Raw genomic sequence first — 15,378 nt, forward strand, 5'->3', positions numbered from 1 at the left:
CAAGTGTAGATTGTAGCTAAATCATCCTGAAATTTTGAGGGCCAATTCACAACAGAGACTCCGCAACTACTGCACGTTTGCATGCGTTTGCTGTATGTTTTTGAGCCTTTATGCGCACTAAAATGTGCGGATTACAGTGTGGAGGAATGCAGCTTACTGTGTTTTTTTCACTCCACTGCACTGTAATGGTGTGAACTATGCCCATAGGAAAACCTGGATATTTGTATTTACTGTATCCTAACAGTTCTGCTGTCATTACACATCCCTACCACCAACCCTCCTCCGGTCACCTTCTCCACTCCCCTGACCTTGACTAACACAAGCCCTCTACTCTACTCTTCACCTATACAGGAAGCGGCGCACAGCGCTAAGGCTGTTGGGAATTGTAGTTCAGTCATGTGACGCTCTCGGTCCGGAGAGCGGGGCGAGGGAGTTTCCAAACTTCAAATCCCGAGATGCATTTCTATAGGGCCTTCCTGTCTCCTCCCCTTTGCAGGAACGGAAGTAGAAAGGCTCGGAGGTCACAGTGGTAGTGTCTGCTCGTCTTCAACATGTTCGGTCAGGCTGTCCGCCGGTTCGCGACATCCGCTGTGCGCCGATCCCACTATGAGGAGGGTCCCGGCAAGGTGAGCATGAGGGTAGAGCTGCGTGTCCTCTCCTGGCGGTAGGCCTCGGCTCACACCAGGGCTGCGAATGAATGAGGAAGGAAGACGTGCCGCTCCGTGCGCACAATATGTCTGCGGTGTGGTAGGCCGAGGCGGTACAGACATGTTCATTGTGTGACGAGTTGTGTCTTCCGCCCTATATGGAGAGATATATGGCCATGGGCTATAAGGCTGACCTTGTTCATGTTACTTACATCGGGGTTTAGTTAGATATTGACTTGCAGCCATGGCCTAAAGTTTTAAGAATGACACAAATCTTAATTACACAAAGTCTGCTGCCTCAGTGTTTTCAGATCTTTGTCAGATGTAACTATGGTATACTGAAGTTATAATAACAAGCCTTTCATAAGTGTCAGGATTTTATAGACAATTACATTAAGTTTATGCAAAGTCAAAATTTGCAATTTTTTGATCCTTTCTTTTTATTTTATTTTTTCCCAAGACCTCTCCAATTCGCCCTGGCATGCTGTCTGTCCATCAACTTCTGGTCCAATCCTGACTGATGGCCCATACTTGCATAATCCAAGTTTGGAGTTTGTCAGAATTTGTGGGGCCCCCCCCCCCTTTTTTTTTTTTTCTCTTTTCTTGAGGATTGATCACACGTTCTCAATGGGATGAAGGTCTGGGGAGTTTCCTGGCCATGGATCCAAATGTTCCGTGTTTTGTTCCCTAAGTTACTTTTCATTTTTGCCTTATGGCAAGAAGCTTCATCATGCTGGAAAAGGCATTGTTCATCACCAAGCTGTTCTTCCATGGCTGCTCTCGGAGGATGGTTTTTGTACCATCCTTTATTCTTGGCTGTGTTCTTAGGCAGAATTGTGAGTGAGTCCATTCCTTTGGCTGAGAAGCAACCCACACCTGACTGGTCACAGGATGCTTTACTGTTGGCATGAGACAGGACTAGTGGTAGCACTCACCTTTTTCTTTTCCAGATAAGGTTTTTTATTATTCAATTGGAATGGGGATTTATCAGAGAACATTACCCCCATCCTCAGCAGTCCAATACTTATACTTTTTGCAGAATATCAGTCTGTCCCTGATGGTTTACCTGGAGAGAAGTGGCTTTTTTTGTTGCCTTTCTTGAAACCAGGCCATCCACTGACAGTCTTCTCATTGCGTGCAGATGCACCTACACCTTGCTATCAATGGGGAAGCATAAATGCCCCATCATTGGTGTCAGTGGGAGGAATGGTGCCCCATCATTGGTGTCAGCGGGAGGAATGGTGCCCCATCATTGGTGTCAGCGGGAGGAATGGTGCCCCATCATTGGTGTCAGCGGGAGGAATGGTGCCCCATCATTGGTGTCAGCGGGAGGAATGGTGCCCCATCATTGGTGTCAGCGGGAGGAATGGTGCCCCATCATTGGTGTCAGCGGGAGGAATGGTGCCCCATCATTGGTGTCAGCGGGAGGAATGGTGCCCCATCATTGGTGTCAGCGGGAGGAATGGTGCCCCATCATTGGTGTCAGCGGGAGGAATGGTGCCCCATCATTGGTGTCAGTGGGAGGAATGGTGCCCCATCATTGGTGTCAGTGGGAGGAATGGTGCCCCATCATTGGTGTCAGCGGGAGGAATGGTGCCCCATCATTGGTGTCAGCGGGAGGAATGGTGCCCCATCATTGGTGTCAGCGGGAGGAATGGTGCCCCATCATTGGTGTCAGCGGGAGGAATGGTGCCCCATCATTGGTGTCAGCGGGAGGAATGGTGCCCCATCATTGGTGTCAGCGGGAGGAATGGTGCCCCATCATTGGTGTCAGCGGGAGGAATGGTGCCCCATCATTGCTATTAATGCCATTCCTAAGCAAGCTCTACAGTGGTGGTGCCCTGATCCTTGGCTGAATCAACTGTAGGAGACGGTCCTGGCGCTTGCTGGACTTTCTCGTGTGCCCTAAAGCCTTCTTCACAAATGCAGTGGAAATGTTTTTTGAGATTAAGTTAATTTCAATAGCAAAGAGGGACTTCACAATTACAATTCATCTGATCACTCTTCATAACATTCTGGAGTATATTCAAAATTCAAATTGCCATCATTAAAACAGGCAAAAAAGATCAATATTTGTCAGTCTCAAAACTTTTGGCCACAGCTGTATATAATATTTGCTCACAGCGTGTCGAAGACTGGCTTTTTTTTTACCTTTTTTTTTTTTATTTATTGCGATCAGAAGAGGTTAATAATTCCCCCTCCCCCCCCCCCCCCCCCCCCCCATTTTAACAAGCATTGGGCAGGTGACGGGTACTTTTTTGTGGAGACATTAGGAGTCTTAATAGACCCAATGTCTCCCCAGCCCTTCACACCATATAACCAAGCACAGATCAGCTTTGTGTCCCCTGGCTATACTGGCCAGGAAATGGCTCTAAAACTGGAAGTGACAACACTTTAACAAGTTTCATTGTTTGCAACTAAGCTCTAGGTATGGATTTGCTTTGGTCTCACAGCAATCTCTCACTTTGCCAGCGGTTGTTTCCAGGCCTTGGTAAGAGCGGGGGGGGGGGGGGGGGGGGTCCTTGTGTTGTGACAAGTGCCCACCACAGTACTGAATTACATTGGAACTATACTCTCCTTACTCTCCCTATCTTCAGCCAGTCAGATTTCCGATACCAATCTTTATCCTTTATTGGATGGGCCAAGGTGACATCACTCCTGTGCATGCGTGGTAGTTCATCTCCGCTTTGCTGAAACTGTGAGCTGCGCAGCTGTGTACAGGGCATACAAGCAAGCAAGATACTTCAATGGATGACATAGTTCCATTAAGTTCTTCCTTAGTGTGCAATCAAAACCTCCTTCCCTTTTTTTTTTTCATACTAAGATTTTCAGTCATGTTGGAAAATCTGATCTAATCATGTGATAGAAGCTATGTATGATGGATAATGTTCACTTATTCTTTACTACATGCATAAACTACATGCAAACACGTTACTCATGTGAATGTTAAGAAAGACCTATAAGTTGGTACAGATGATGATGACATAACAGTATGAGATGACCTGTGATACTGTAAACGCTTTCTGATGTACCTGTTATACCTCGCTCACTATTTGAGGTCCATTAAAGTTTGCCTAATTTTCTAGTTTGTTTCAATGTTTCCTTTTGTCTTGCAGAACCTGCCCTTTTCCGTGGAAAACAAATGGAAGCTCCTAGCTTTAATGACCGTGTTCTTCGGCAGTGGGTTTACTGCCCCCTTCCTGATCGTCAGACATCAGCTTCTGAAAAAGTAAACCTTAGGTATGTGCCTAACCGAATAGTCACAACACAATTTTTATAGCCAGTCAGGCATTGTAATGGTTTTGGAATACATTGATCTGTCTGAATTGGCTGCATATAAAAAGAACAAGGTAGTAAGAACCAGCTGCCTAGGAATAAACATGTAATATATGCAGTGCAACCCATTCACTAGTAACTTGAGGACAGGACACTTCTAATCTGTCTGCAAGGTGAAGGAGATCCTGGAATTAATTTATCTGTATCCCTCATTGAGTGCACTGTGTATGGGTTAGGCTATCAGTGTTGGGTGCTCTGTGAAATCCAGCCCTTACTTTCTAAAGCATTGAGCCTGACTACTGTGATTGCCTGAACTTCACACTAGCCTCAAAAGCTGCTCTTTTAAAGGAGACGTACTAAGAGATGCATGTAGGCTATCATTGTTGATCAAGTTCTGAAAAGGCTAGGTAGGTGCCTGGTTGTCTTTTACTTTGGTAATTTGAGTACTACCATGCATCTAGTGAAATCGGAACACCAGGAATTCTATAGTTTAATTGGTTTCTGTAAACCACAGTAAAATGCTTGCTTGTAATAAAATGTAGTGATTCACAATTGTGGGACTTTAGGGAGTTATCAAATGAATATTTACATAGGATCTTAATTCTAAGAATTTTGTTATTTAAAAAAAAAAATTTAGTTTTATTAAAAACAATGATTTTGCATGTGATGATTAAGTAACAGTATGAAAAACCGTGATACTGTAAACGCTTTCTGATGCACCAGGTGAATAGGAAGTTATTGCTCAATTTGTTTGTTCCCCTTCTCATTCTGGATTTTTTTTTTCTTTCTTTACGGTTTTAGGCTCAGTGGACCGTCTTGACAAAGAATTTCCTAGCCATGAATGGATTGTAAATAAATAAGTACATATGATATTTGTCTCTGTTGATGTTTCAACCATCCTATATAAATATATGATTCTAACTTAAATGAGTTACTGTGGTGTTTGCGGAGAACACAACCACATCAAATGTGTTTTATTTGTTTTTTTTCTTCCCCCCCCCCCCCCCCTTTTTGAGTTCTTAAATGCAAAGTCCACTCACTGCCTTTCTAGGTGGTATATTGGCTATCCATTGAAATGGGTAAACACTGATGGGTGAAAAACACACTGGGGTTGGTTTATTAAAACTGGAGAGTTGAAAATAAGGTGTAGCTCTGCATAGAAACCCATTAGCAAAGATCTCAGAGGAGCGGGCATCCAAGTATTACAATAACCTTTTTTTTTCTTTTTTTTTTTTTTAATGATACTACGGTCTGTTGGCTTCTTAGAGTGAAGGAAGACATGTGGGGGTGTCAGCATATACATGTGCCACATATCTTATTCACCTCGGCCTTTGGTGCAACATGTACAGTTGGATGTCCGTTTTATGAAACCGAGATGAGCAGTGATACTGCTGATCGCAACTCATCTTAGATTATTATTGGTTTATGAAACCTGATCGGAGTAGAACACGTTCTTCACCGATCATCTCCACACAGGGAGACTCTGTCATTGACAGACACTGAAATGACCACGTTATGAAGCTGCTATCTCCGCACTTCACAGGCGATCTGTGCCAGAATTCACACTCCCAGATTCACCAGCCTGGAGGGGGTGAATCGGGGAGAGAAGACCGAATCGGGGGAGAACTGAGGGGGAAGAAGGAAGATTGACATCCTTCTTCCTCGATCAGACCCTCAACACAGTACATGTCTGCCTGCTATATTTATACGTGTGTGTATACAGTATATTTATGTAGGGGGACTAATTAACATTAGTGGGGGTTGAATGCACGTGTACTATATAATCTATCACTGCTTAAAAAAACCGGCACCTTTGATTTTTCTCGTACTGTAATCTCGCTTTGTCTCTAGAGATTACAGGCGGCCCATTCACTTAGTTTTTGATTAAAAAAAAAAAAGTTTATTAAGCCATAAGAATGAATGTACAGCCAGTATCAAAAGACAAGTAGAAAACAAAATGCAATCCTCCACATCCGAATAGCAAAACATTAGAACACAAAAACAAACCCCCCTCGCCCCCCCCCAAAACTGCCGAAGGGTCCAACCTAACCACACAAAATATAACATTCAGCCAGTGCGGTCAATACAGTGAAATTGAACACCAGTTGCGCAACAGACAAAGTAAACTTCTAAGTAGAGCAAGTCAGTGACGACTGAAGCCACCTGTCCCAAATTTTGTGATGTTTAGCAGGACACCCCCTATTGAATTAAATCAGCTTCTTCTATGGCAGAGTAGCATTAATCTCTGCAATCCACGCGGCCAGAGTAGAGGGCGAGGATTGCATCCATCTGCGAGCCAACAGCTTATGGGCGCTAAACAACGTCTTGTGTATGAATTTCAGGGAACTTTTATCGACTTCTAGATCTGGGAACAAGCCCAGAAGGCATTGCCTGGGATCCAATGAGACCGGGAGCCCATTTGGTCACGTAGAAACCGAACAACTTGTTGCCAGAAACAGTTGATTCGAGGGCATTGCCAAATCAGGTGCTCAAAGGTGCCAGGAGATGGGAGGCATTTAGGGCAATCTGGGGAGCGGGAAGGGTCAAACTTTGCCAGGCGTACAATAGCATCTATGTAAAATATAAGTTTGAGTCAACCTGTCAGACATCTTGGGAGACACCAATTTACCCACTTCCCACACCTCACTCCAATCCTCATCGTCCATGTCCCCAGCATAATCTACCCAAGGAGTCTTAAGAGAGTAGGCCAGCTGTGTCGATGAGGGAGTAGGAAGAATATCATAAAACATAGAAATCAGTTGTTTCGGCTCATCCCCCTTTGCAACCAACAGTACATCTAAGGGTTGCAGTTGGGGATAGGCATCACCAAATTGTGCGGAGAGGGTGTGGCGTAGCTGAAGAAACCGAAAAAACATAGTGTGGTAAATGGAACTCAGTTTTCAGGTGGTCAAATTGCTTAGGGCGACCATTATGGATCACATGGGACAGTAAATAAATACCATGCTGAATCCAGATCCTCGGGTCAGGAATCAGCAGCAGCTCCTGTAAATGTCTGCTAAACCATAAGGGCGTGTCATTGTGAAAAACAGGGCAGCCCAATTTTGCAACCGCCAAGTCCCAGATCCGTTTAGTATGAAACGTAAAGGTATGCCTGCTAGAGCCCCCTGACGTACCCCCCAAGGCCTCTAAGAATATCACAAAAGGGGTGAGGGAAATGGCCAGGAGATTGCACACAGACAAGGGATTCATAGCGTAACCTGTCGATCTTGTTGAAATAGAAAAAATTAGATAGTTGCGCAGCAATATAAACTGAGATCGGGGACCGCAAGGCCTCCCAGGGCAGTGGGGCACTTCAGCGCCCTCCAAGACAACTTGTGCCTGGAAGGCCCCCATATGAAAGACTTCAGGACAGACTCTAGAACCCGAAAATATTTCAACTGAATATACACCGGTGAGTGCCAGAGGATGTATAATATCTTAGGCAACAAAACCGTTTTCACTAAGCCAATTCGACCCATAGCACCCAGGGGCAATTTAGACCAAACCTGCGTCTTATTCTTAGTCAACGAAATCAGGGGTTCAACATTCAAAGGGACAAACTCTGATAAATCCCGAGACACATGAATCCCCAAGTACTTGAGTGAGCTAACCCTCTGCAAAGGCAAAGATGCCTGCTCCAGCGGAGGAGGAAAAAGGTCAATAGGCAATATCGGGGACTTGTCCCAGTTGATCTTCAAACCAGAGAAGGTCTCGATAAGGCGAAGGGCAGTAGCCAGGGAGGGTCCAGAGTCAGCCAGGTACAGAACCATGTCATCGGCTTACAGACCGACCTTTTCTTCCAGGGTACCCAAACCCAGACCAGTGATACCAGGGTGGTCCCTCAAAGCCATAGCAAGCGGTTCAACAGCCAAGGCATACAGAAGGGGAGAAATGGGGCACCCCTGAGGTCCACCCATTCACTACTACCCGTGCTCTCGGGGAAGTGTATAATATAGAGAGCCATTTGATGAAATTAGGGCCAAAGCAGCGTAGGCACTGCCACAGGTAGGGCCATTCCACCGAATCAAATGCCTTGGCTGCATCCAACGATACTCCCACCCTGGTGCCAATCTGCGAATGGGAAGCCTGGATGTTCATATGCAAACACCTGGTATTAAACGCAGTGTTCTTCACAGGCATAAACCCAGTTTGATCCCCGCGGACAAGCAAAAGGATCATCTTGTTCAAACGCAGAGCCAGAATTTTTGCAAGTATCTTGACATCTGTTTGCAACAAGGAGATCGGTCTGTACGAACCCGGCTGATGAGGATCTTTACCCGGTTTAGGGATAAGCACAATAAGTGCTTCTGTCATAGAATCTGGGAGGGTAGCTGCCTCGAAGGCCGTCTGGTAAACCGGCCCATTCACTTGTACACAGATCTGGCCTTTCTCCGAGGAAACACTTCGCCTCTGTTCACCCTGTGAGAAGTGAAGTTCTCTGCTTCCTAAACAGGGTGCCAGAGGGGATAATTTTTCTCAGAGAACTGCCGAGAAGTGAAATGAGAAAAAAAAAATCACAATTTCATAAACGGATACCTAAGTTGCAGAGTCCTACAAAGGTCAAGGGCCCTGGCCATTCTCAAGGTTGACACACCCTGAAAAACCTTACAGGGGCCTATCCACTGTAAAGGGCAAATCCTGGACCCAAATAGGGACCGGTGACCTAGAAAAGACAGGTTTGTCCTGTTCGCATGTACATGTGCCACATATGTACCCCCCCCCCCCCCCCCCCCCCATAGTCACATAATCAGTCCTAGTGATGGAATAGGAGATACTGTTAAACCGCTGTGCACCAGATAATTCTGGAAAACTACTGTATGCTAATAGTCTACAGAGCGGGCTTATACATGGAAAGCTATGTTCGACAATTCAAAAAATGCCAATACCGGTTTGGGATAGGAACAACACTAACTTACAAAAAAAACCTGTGTAATGTTTTTATACATTCTTGACCGAAGTAAAGTGGCCCATTAAGGCCTTGCTCACAAGGCGTACTGCAGCGTGCACCCATGCAAGGGCTTTGTTTACCCAAATGGGGATGTGTACGTGTTCTGTGGATCCACCCCTCCCCTGCCGGCAGTCCCATCTGGCTCTGTGTTCAAGGCTGTTAACCTAACCTGCATTGGTGGCAAATTTGTGTAGCCCCTCCATCCCAGTTGACATGAAAATCTGCAGAATACCTGTGCATCCTTGTGCAGGTAAACCCGACCTTGGCATGGGTGTATGCTCCATGTGAACAAGGCCTTAAGGCTGGCCATACACTGTACAATTTTCTTGTTCAACATTCCTTTAGATTTACCAAAACCATGTAATATAGGGTCAAACCTAAACACTTTCAATTTGTATGCAATCAGGCAGGCCCTTGCACTACATAGTTAAAGGTAAATCTAAAGGAAATTGAATAAGAAAATTGTATAGTGTATGGCCAGCCTTAAGTAGACACATGTCATTTAAATTATTTCACATGATTTAGGATACCCATTTTATCACTTTTAACACAATGTTTTTTTTGTTAAAAAGAATAAATTTTCTTAGCACAGATTAGGCTTTACATTACAATGTGAGGTGGTTTTGTTTAGTCTACCCCAATCATGCAGTAAAGGGATACTGTCGTCATAGCATACTTTCATTTTTAGAACATCAGCATTGTAATTAAACAAAGTTAAAAATGGGTGTACTTGCGTGCTGCTATATTGTGCTATTGACCGCTAAAAGACTACAAAAATTATAAAGCGGATTGCTCGCACCTATACACTCAGAATTGTATTCAAAAGTGGTGCCCTGCTCCCAAATGCTAATGTGCTAGCATCACTTTTAAATAGGTCTGCATAGCAAACTTTCAGAATCGGTATATATCAAATCATAGAACATAAACAAAACAACTGCATTGTTTTGTTAATTTATATATGGCTTGATATGCTATGCAAAAAGATATAAAGGGAAACTAGCACATTAGCATTTGGTAGCGCGGCACCACTTTTGAATATGATAAAACAAAAGTCCTTTGACAATCCAATATAAGCTTACTGCCAAAGAAAATGTTAGGGCCCTTTCTGATCAGGTCCGCCTGTCTGTTTTTCAGGCGGACTTGATCGGATGCTCCATGCAACCCTATGGCGCAGCGGATGTCAGCGCTGACATTTCCGCTGCTATCCAATCCTGTTTGTGAAATCCAGACAGATGGAAACCCTAAACGATCGCATAAAAACAGGTAGGCGGTCTGTTTTCATCCGATCTCCCATAGAAGACAGCGGGGAGATGGACCTGTCATCCGCCTGCTCAGCTGGAATCGACGGATCAATTTCCCCCTCTAAGCAAAGCTAAGTCCGCTGGGTGGAAAGCCAGTGTGAAAGGGGCCTTTGTGCTTTATATTATCCTCAGTACCTGTGTAATTAATATCCTGGTTTAAAGGGATGAGGTGGCAACCCTAGATGGAGGGTGTCCATGACTGTCTTGTGGACAACTGTCAGGTCAGCAGCCTTCCCCATCTTTGTGTAACCCACTGAACCAGACTGAGAGACTATTGGAGGCTCTGGTTATTGCCGACCTGTCTTTCCACAATTTCCTGGATTCCCTGCATGCTTTCCAGCGTCTTCTCTGCTGTTTACTTTCAATTTCTAAGGACTACGTATCCCATGGTACCTTGCTGCCTGCGAACAGTGATTCCTGTATATTGACTCCACCTCCTGATACTTTCTCAGTTTGGAAGGCAGGCGTCTTCACAGGATATATTTTACCTATAATTTAAAGAGGTTGTAAACCCATGAAACCTTTTTTTTTTTTTTGCTGCAACCTGAAAGAGAAACCCATAATGAGCTAGTAGGCATCGCCTACTAGCTCATTATGAAATACTTACCTAAGAACAAGCCCCCGCTGTGCCACCCGCTCACCTGTATGATGGGCAACATGTCCAGTCGCCCGTCTTCCGGGATCGCGGCATCCAGCCATCTGATTGGCCGGAGCCGCGTGATGTCACTCCCACGCGCGGGAGCCGACGGTCACGGCACGGGGCTCTGAAGAAACGGCACCAGCGACCGTTCCTTCAGAGCGCATGCGCCAGTGACGCCACTGGCTGCATGTAAGGTAAATATCTCCTAAACGGTACATGTTTAGGAGATATTTACAGTACCTATAGGTAAAAGTGTCAGAGGAGGCTTTACTTCCTCTTTAAGGCAGTAAATGTGTTGGGATCTATACCAAGTAATTTTGCAAACTTAAAGATAACTCAATAATAGGAGTAGGCTACAAATAATTGAAATTCAGTGTGGCATGGAATATGATTTTACATTTTGACCAAAGATGCGCTTAAGTCTCTGGGCAGAGGCAGCCAGGTAACTTGGCATTTTCAAAGTTATTTTTGAATGTCCGGTATACTTGTAGGAAACTTTTTTTTTTTTCTCTTTTTCTGTCGGGTAGGCTTTGTTAGCTAAAAGCACAACTTTCTACAGCACTAGTAGTAATAAAAATGTCAGCACTTGGGAATCTCTCTATAGGAGTTACTGTGTATTTAGGAGCTTAGCAGTGGGCTTTTCCTTATCCTAGAACAGTATTCTGTTGGGGGGGGGGCCCTGTATGCGCAGGTTAAGGTGCCATTGAACTGAAATTGTACTCTTTGGTAATGTGCATGACCGTGCACACAACAGTGTGCTTTAATTCATATGAAGGCTACAATTTGACTGTTCATGATGCTAGTTCCAGAGCAGTGTAGCTGCAGTAAATCTATTCATATAAAACAGTCTGCTGTACTTTCCTCCCCTCCAGTAATGTGGGGGTCTGTAAGCTTCCTTCAGGTTCAGTATGCACACGAGTCATTTCATACTGAGAATGTATACCAAGCTACACATGTGCTGCTCAAATATTGACAGCACTACATAGTTAATGAGGTTGAAAAAAGACATCAGTCCATCCAGTTCAACCTATGATGTGTGTGTGTGTTTGCTTTTAACCGTACATTGTATACCCCTGTATGTTGTGGTCTTTAAGGTGCCCATCTAATAGTTTTTTGAAACTATCAATGCTCCCTGCTGATACGACTGCTTGTGGAAGAGAATTCCACATCCTTACCACTCTTACAGTGAAGAACCCCTTATGCATTTTAAGGTTAAACCGCCTTTCCTCTAGTTTTAGTGAGTGGCCACGTGTCTTGTTGTATTTCCTTACTCTGAATAGTTTGTTCCTTATGCTAGGGTCGCCAGTACAGTATTTGTACATTGATATCATATCCCCCCTCAAACGTCTCTTCTCTAGAGAGAATAGGTTCAGTGCTTGTAGTCTTTCCTCATAGCTGATGTCCTCCGTTCCCCTAATTATTTTTGTTGCCCTTCTCTGGACTCTTTCCAATTCCAGCACATCCTTCCTGAGGACCGGTGCCCAGAACTGGACAGCATACTCCAGATGTGGCCGGACCAGAGTCTTGTAGAGCGGGAGAATAGTCTCTTTATTTCTGGAGTGAATCCCCTTTTTTATACATCCCAGTATTCTGTTGGCTTTGCTTGCAGCTGCTTGGCATTGCATGCCACTGCCAAGCCTGTTGTCTACCAGTACCCCCAAGTCTTTTTCCATCCTAGACTCCCCCAGAGGTTCCCCCCCTAGTGAGTAGCTTGCTTTCTGGTTTCTGGCCCCCAAGTACATTACTTTACATTTTTCAACATTAAACCTCATCTGCCATGTAGTTGCCCACCCCGTTATTTTGTTCAGGTCCGCTTGTAAGGTTTCCACATCCTGCATAGAAGATATTGGCATGCTTAGTTTAGTATCATCCGCAAATACTGAGATTGTACTAGATATCCCCTCCTCTAGATCATTTATGAATAAATTAAACAGGATTGGTCCCAGGACCGAACCCTGGGGGACCCCACTTTCCACACCCGCCCAGTCCGAGTATTCCCCATTAATCATCACCCTCTGGACTCTCCCCTGGAGCCAGTTCTCTATCCAGGTACTCACCTTATGGTCCATACCTACCTTCCTTAGTTTGTACAGTAAGCGTTTGTGGGGAACGGTGTCAAAGGCCTTTGCAAAGTCCAGATACACCACATCCACAGGCTTACCTTTATCTAGGTGGCAGCTCACTTCATCATAGAAGGTTAATAGATTGGTTTGGCAAGAACGATTTTTCATAAATCCATGCTGATTACTACTAATTATACTGTTTTCATTACTTAAGTCTTGTATGTGGTCCCTTAACATCCCCTCCAAAATCTTGCAGACTACAGATGTTAGGCTGACAGGTCTATAGTTACCCGGGATACACCTCGGCCCCTTTTTAAATATTGGTATTACGTTGGCCTTTTTCCAATCTGCTGGCACCATACCCGTCTGTAAACTATGCTTAAAGATCAAGAATAATGGTCTGGCAATCACCTGGCTGAGCTCTTTAAGAACCCTCGGGTGCAAGCCATCCGGTCCCGGTGATTTATTTATGTTAAGTTTCTCAAGTTTAGTTCTAAGTCTATCTTCTGTTAGCCATGGCGGCACTTCCTGAGGTGTGTTGTTTAGTTTGGCCTTACAAGCTGGGTTCGTGTAGCCCCCCGATTCTTTTGTGAAGACTGAAGAGAAGAAATTATTTAACACTTCCGCCTTTTCCCTGTCCTCAGTGGCAATATTTCCTTTGTCATCTTTTATGGGGCCAATGTGTTCTGACCTCGCTTTCTTACTGTTTAAATACTTAAAGAACTTCTTGGGGTTCTTTTTACTCTCTTCCGCTATATGTCTCTCGTGTTCTATTTTAGCCGCCCTGATTTCATCTTTACATTTCTTATTACATTCTTTGTAATGCTTAAATGCTGCCAATGACCCCTCAGCCTTGTATTTTTTGAAAGCCTTTCCTTTAGCACTAATATCCATTTTTATGTTGGAGTTTAGCCACCCAGGGTTTAATTTTGCTCTTTTAAATTTATTTCCCTTTGGAATGCACTGGTCAATCCCCTTGTTAAGTATGCTCTTGAAGCACTCCCATTTTTCCTCCGTGTTCTTTGTTCCCAGGGTTCTATCCCATTTGATATTTTCTAGCAGCGAGCGCAGTTTTGGGAAGTTGGCTCTTTTGAAATTCAGTGTCCTTATATTACCCCATCTGCTTCCTATAACTGTAATTAATACTGAAACTTATTGACCTATGGTCACTGTTTCCTAAGTTGCCCCGTATTTCTATATCCGTGAGCAGGTCTGTATTGTTGGTAATCAGTAGGTCAAGTACCGCATTGTTTCTTGTCGGTGCATTCACCATCTGACCCATGAAATTGTCCTGCAAGATATTTAGGAACTGCCTAGCCTTGGCTGAATGCGCGGTTCCATCTGCCCAGTCTATATCTGGATAATTAAAGTCCCCCATTATAATGACATTTCCCATCCTTGCTGCCAATCCTATCTGTAAAACGAGGTCCGCCTCCCACTTCTCCCTCAGGTTGGGGGGCCTATAGCATACGCCCAATATTACCTTCCCCACTGTGCCTTCCCTTTGAAGCTCTACCCATAGGGATTCTGCCTCGTCCTTAGCTCCATTATTAATATCCCTCATATTTGCCTGTATACTGTTCTTAATATACAGACATACCCCTCCTCCTTTTTTACCTTCTCTATCCCTGCGATAAAGGGAATACCCCTGAATGGTCGCCATCCAGTCATGGGAGCTGTCAAACCAAGTCTCTGTTATCCCCACAAAATCTAAGTCCTCCTCAAACATCAGCAGCTCCAGCTCTCCCATCTTGTTGGCCAGGCTTCTGGCATTGGTATACAAACCTGTTAATTTTGAGCGGCTACATATATCCTCATTTGATGTTTTTAGGCTGCTCTCCTGATTTTTCCCCATACCCATCCTGGGTATAGGAGCTCCGTACACCCTACTGCTAATGCCCCCATTTCTGCCCTCTGAAACTTGCTTTCCCCTGGCTAATTCTACATCTGTACCCTCCCCCCCATCACCTAGTTTAAAGGCCCTCTAACTTTTTGGCCATCCTCGCACCCAGTATGGCTGCATCCTCCCCATTTAGGTGCAATCCGTCCCTACCAAAGAGCCGGTGGCCGACTGAGAAGTCAGCCCAGTTCTCCAGGAACCCAAAACCCTCCTTACTACACCAGCTCCTCAGCCACTTGTTAACTTCCCTAATCTCCCGCTGTCTCTCTGGTGTGGCTCGAGGTACAGGTAGTATTTCGGAAAATACTACCTTGGAGGTCCTATTCCTCAACTTAGTGCCTAAGTCCCTGAAATCGTTTAGGACTCTCCATCTTCCTCTGCCTATGTCATTGGTACCCACGTGTACCATGACAGCTGGGTCTTCCCCAGCCCCACCCAATAATCTGTCCACCCGATCCGCGATGTGCCTTGGCTGACAATTGCGTGACAGTTGTGCGACGTGGTACCCAAATAAAATTTGTGTGGTTCCCCCACACACAGCTTTGGTGATATTTGATCACCTCTGCGGTCGTCTTTTTTTTTTTTTTTTTTAAGTTTTATAAA

General features: G+C 44.7%; 1 protein-coding gene across 1 annotated transcript; it reads left to right on the plus strand.

The window, feature by feature from the left end:
* Positions 1-481: 481 nt before the first annotated feature.
* COX7C (cytochrome c oxidase subunit 7C) lies at positions 482-3,884 on the plus strand. Its single transcript, XM_082243594.1, has 2 exons — positions 482-626; positions 3,764-3,884. The coding sequence occupies exons 1-2, from the start codon at positions 552-554 to the stop codon at positions 3,878-3,880; spliced, it is 192 nt and encodes a 63-aa protein (XP_082099720.1). The 5' UTR covers positions 482-551; the 3' UTR covers positions 3,881-3,884.
* Positions 3,885-15,378: the final 11,494 nt, after the last annotated feature.

Source organism: Pelophylax lessonae, assembly GCF_965119305.1.
Source record: "Pelophylax lessonae genome assembly, chromosome: 1".
Taxonomy (NCBI): Eukaryota; Metazoa; Chordata; class Amphibia; order Anura; family Ranidae; genus Pelophylax; species Pelophylax lessonae.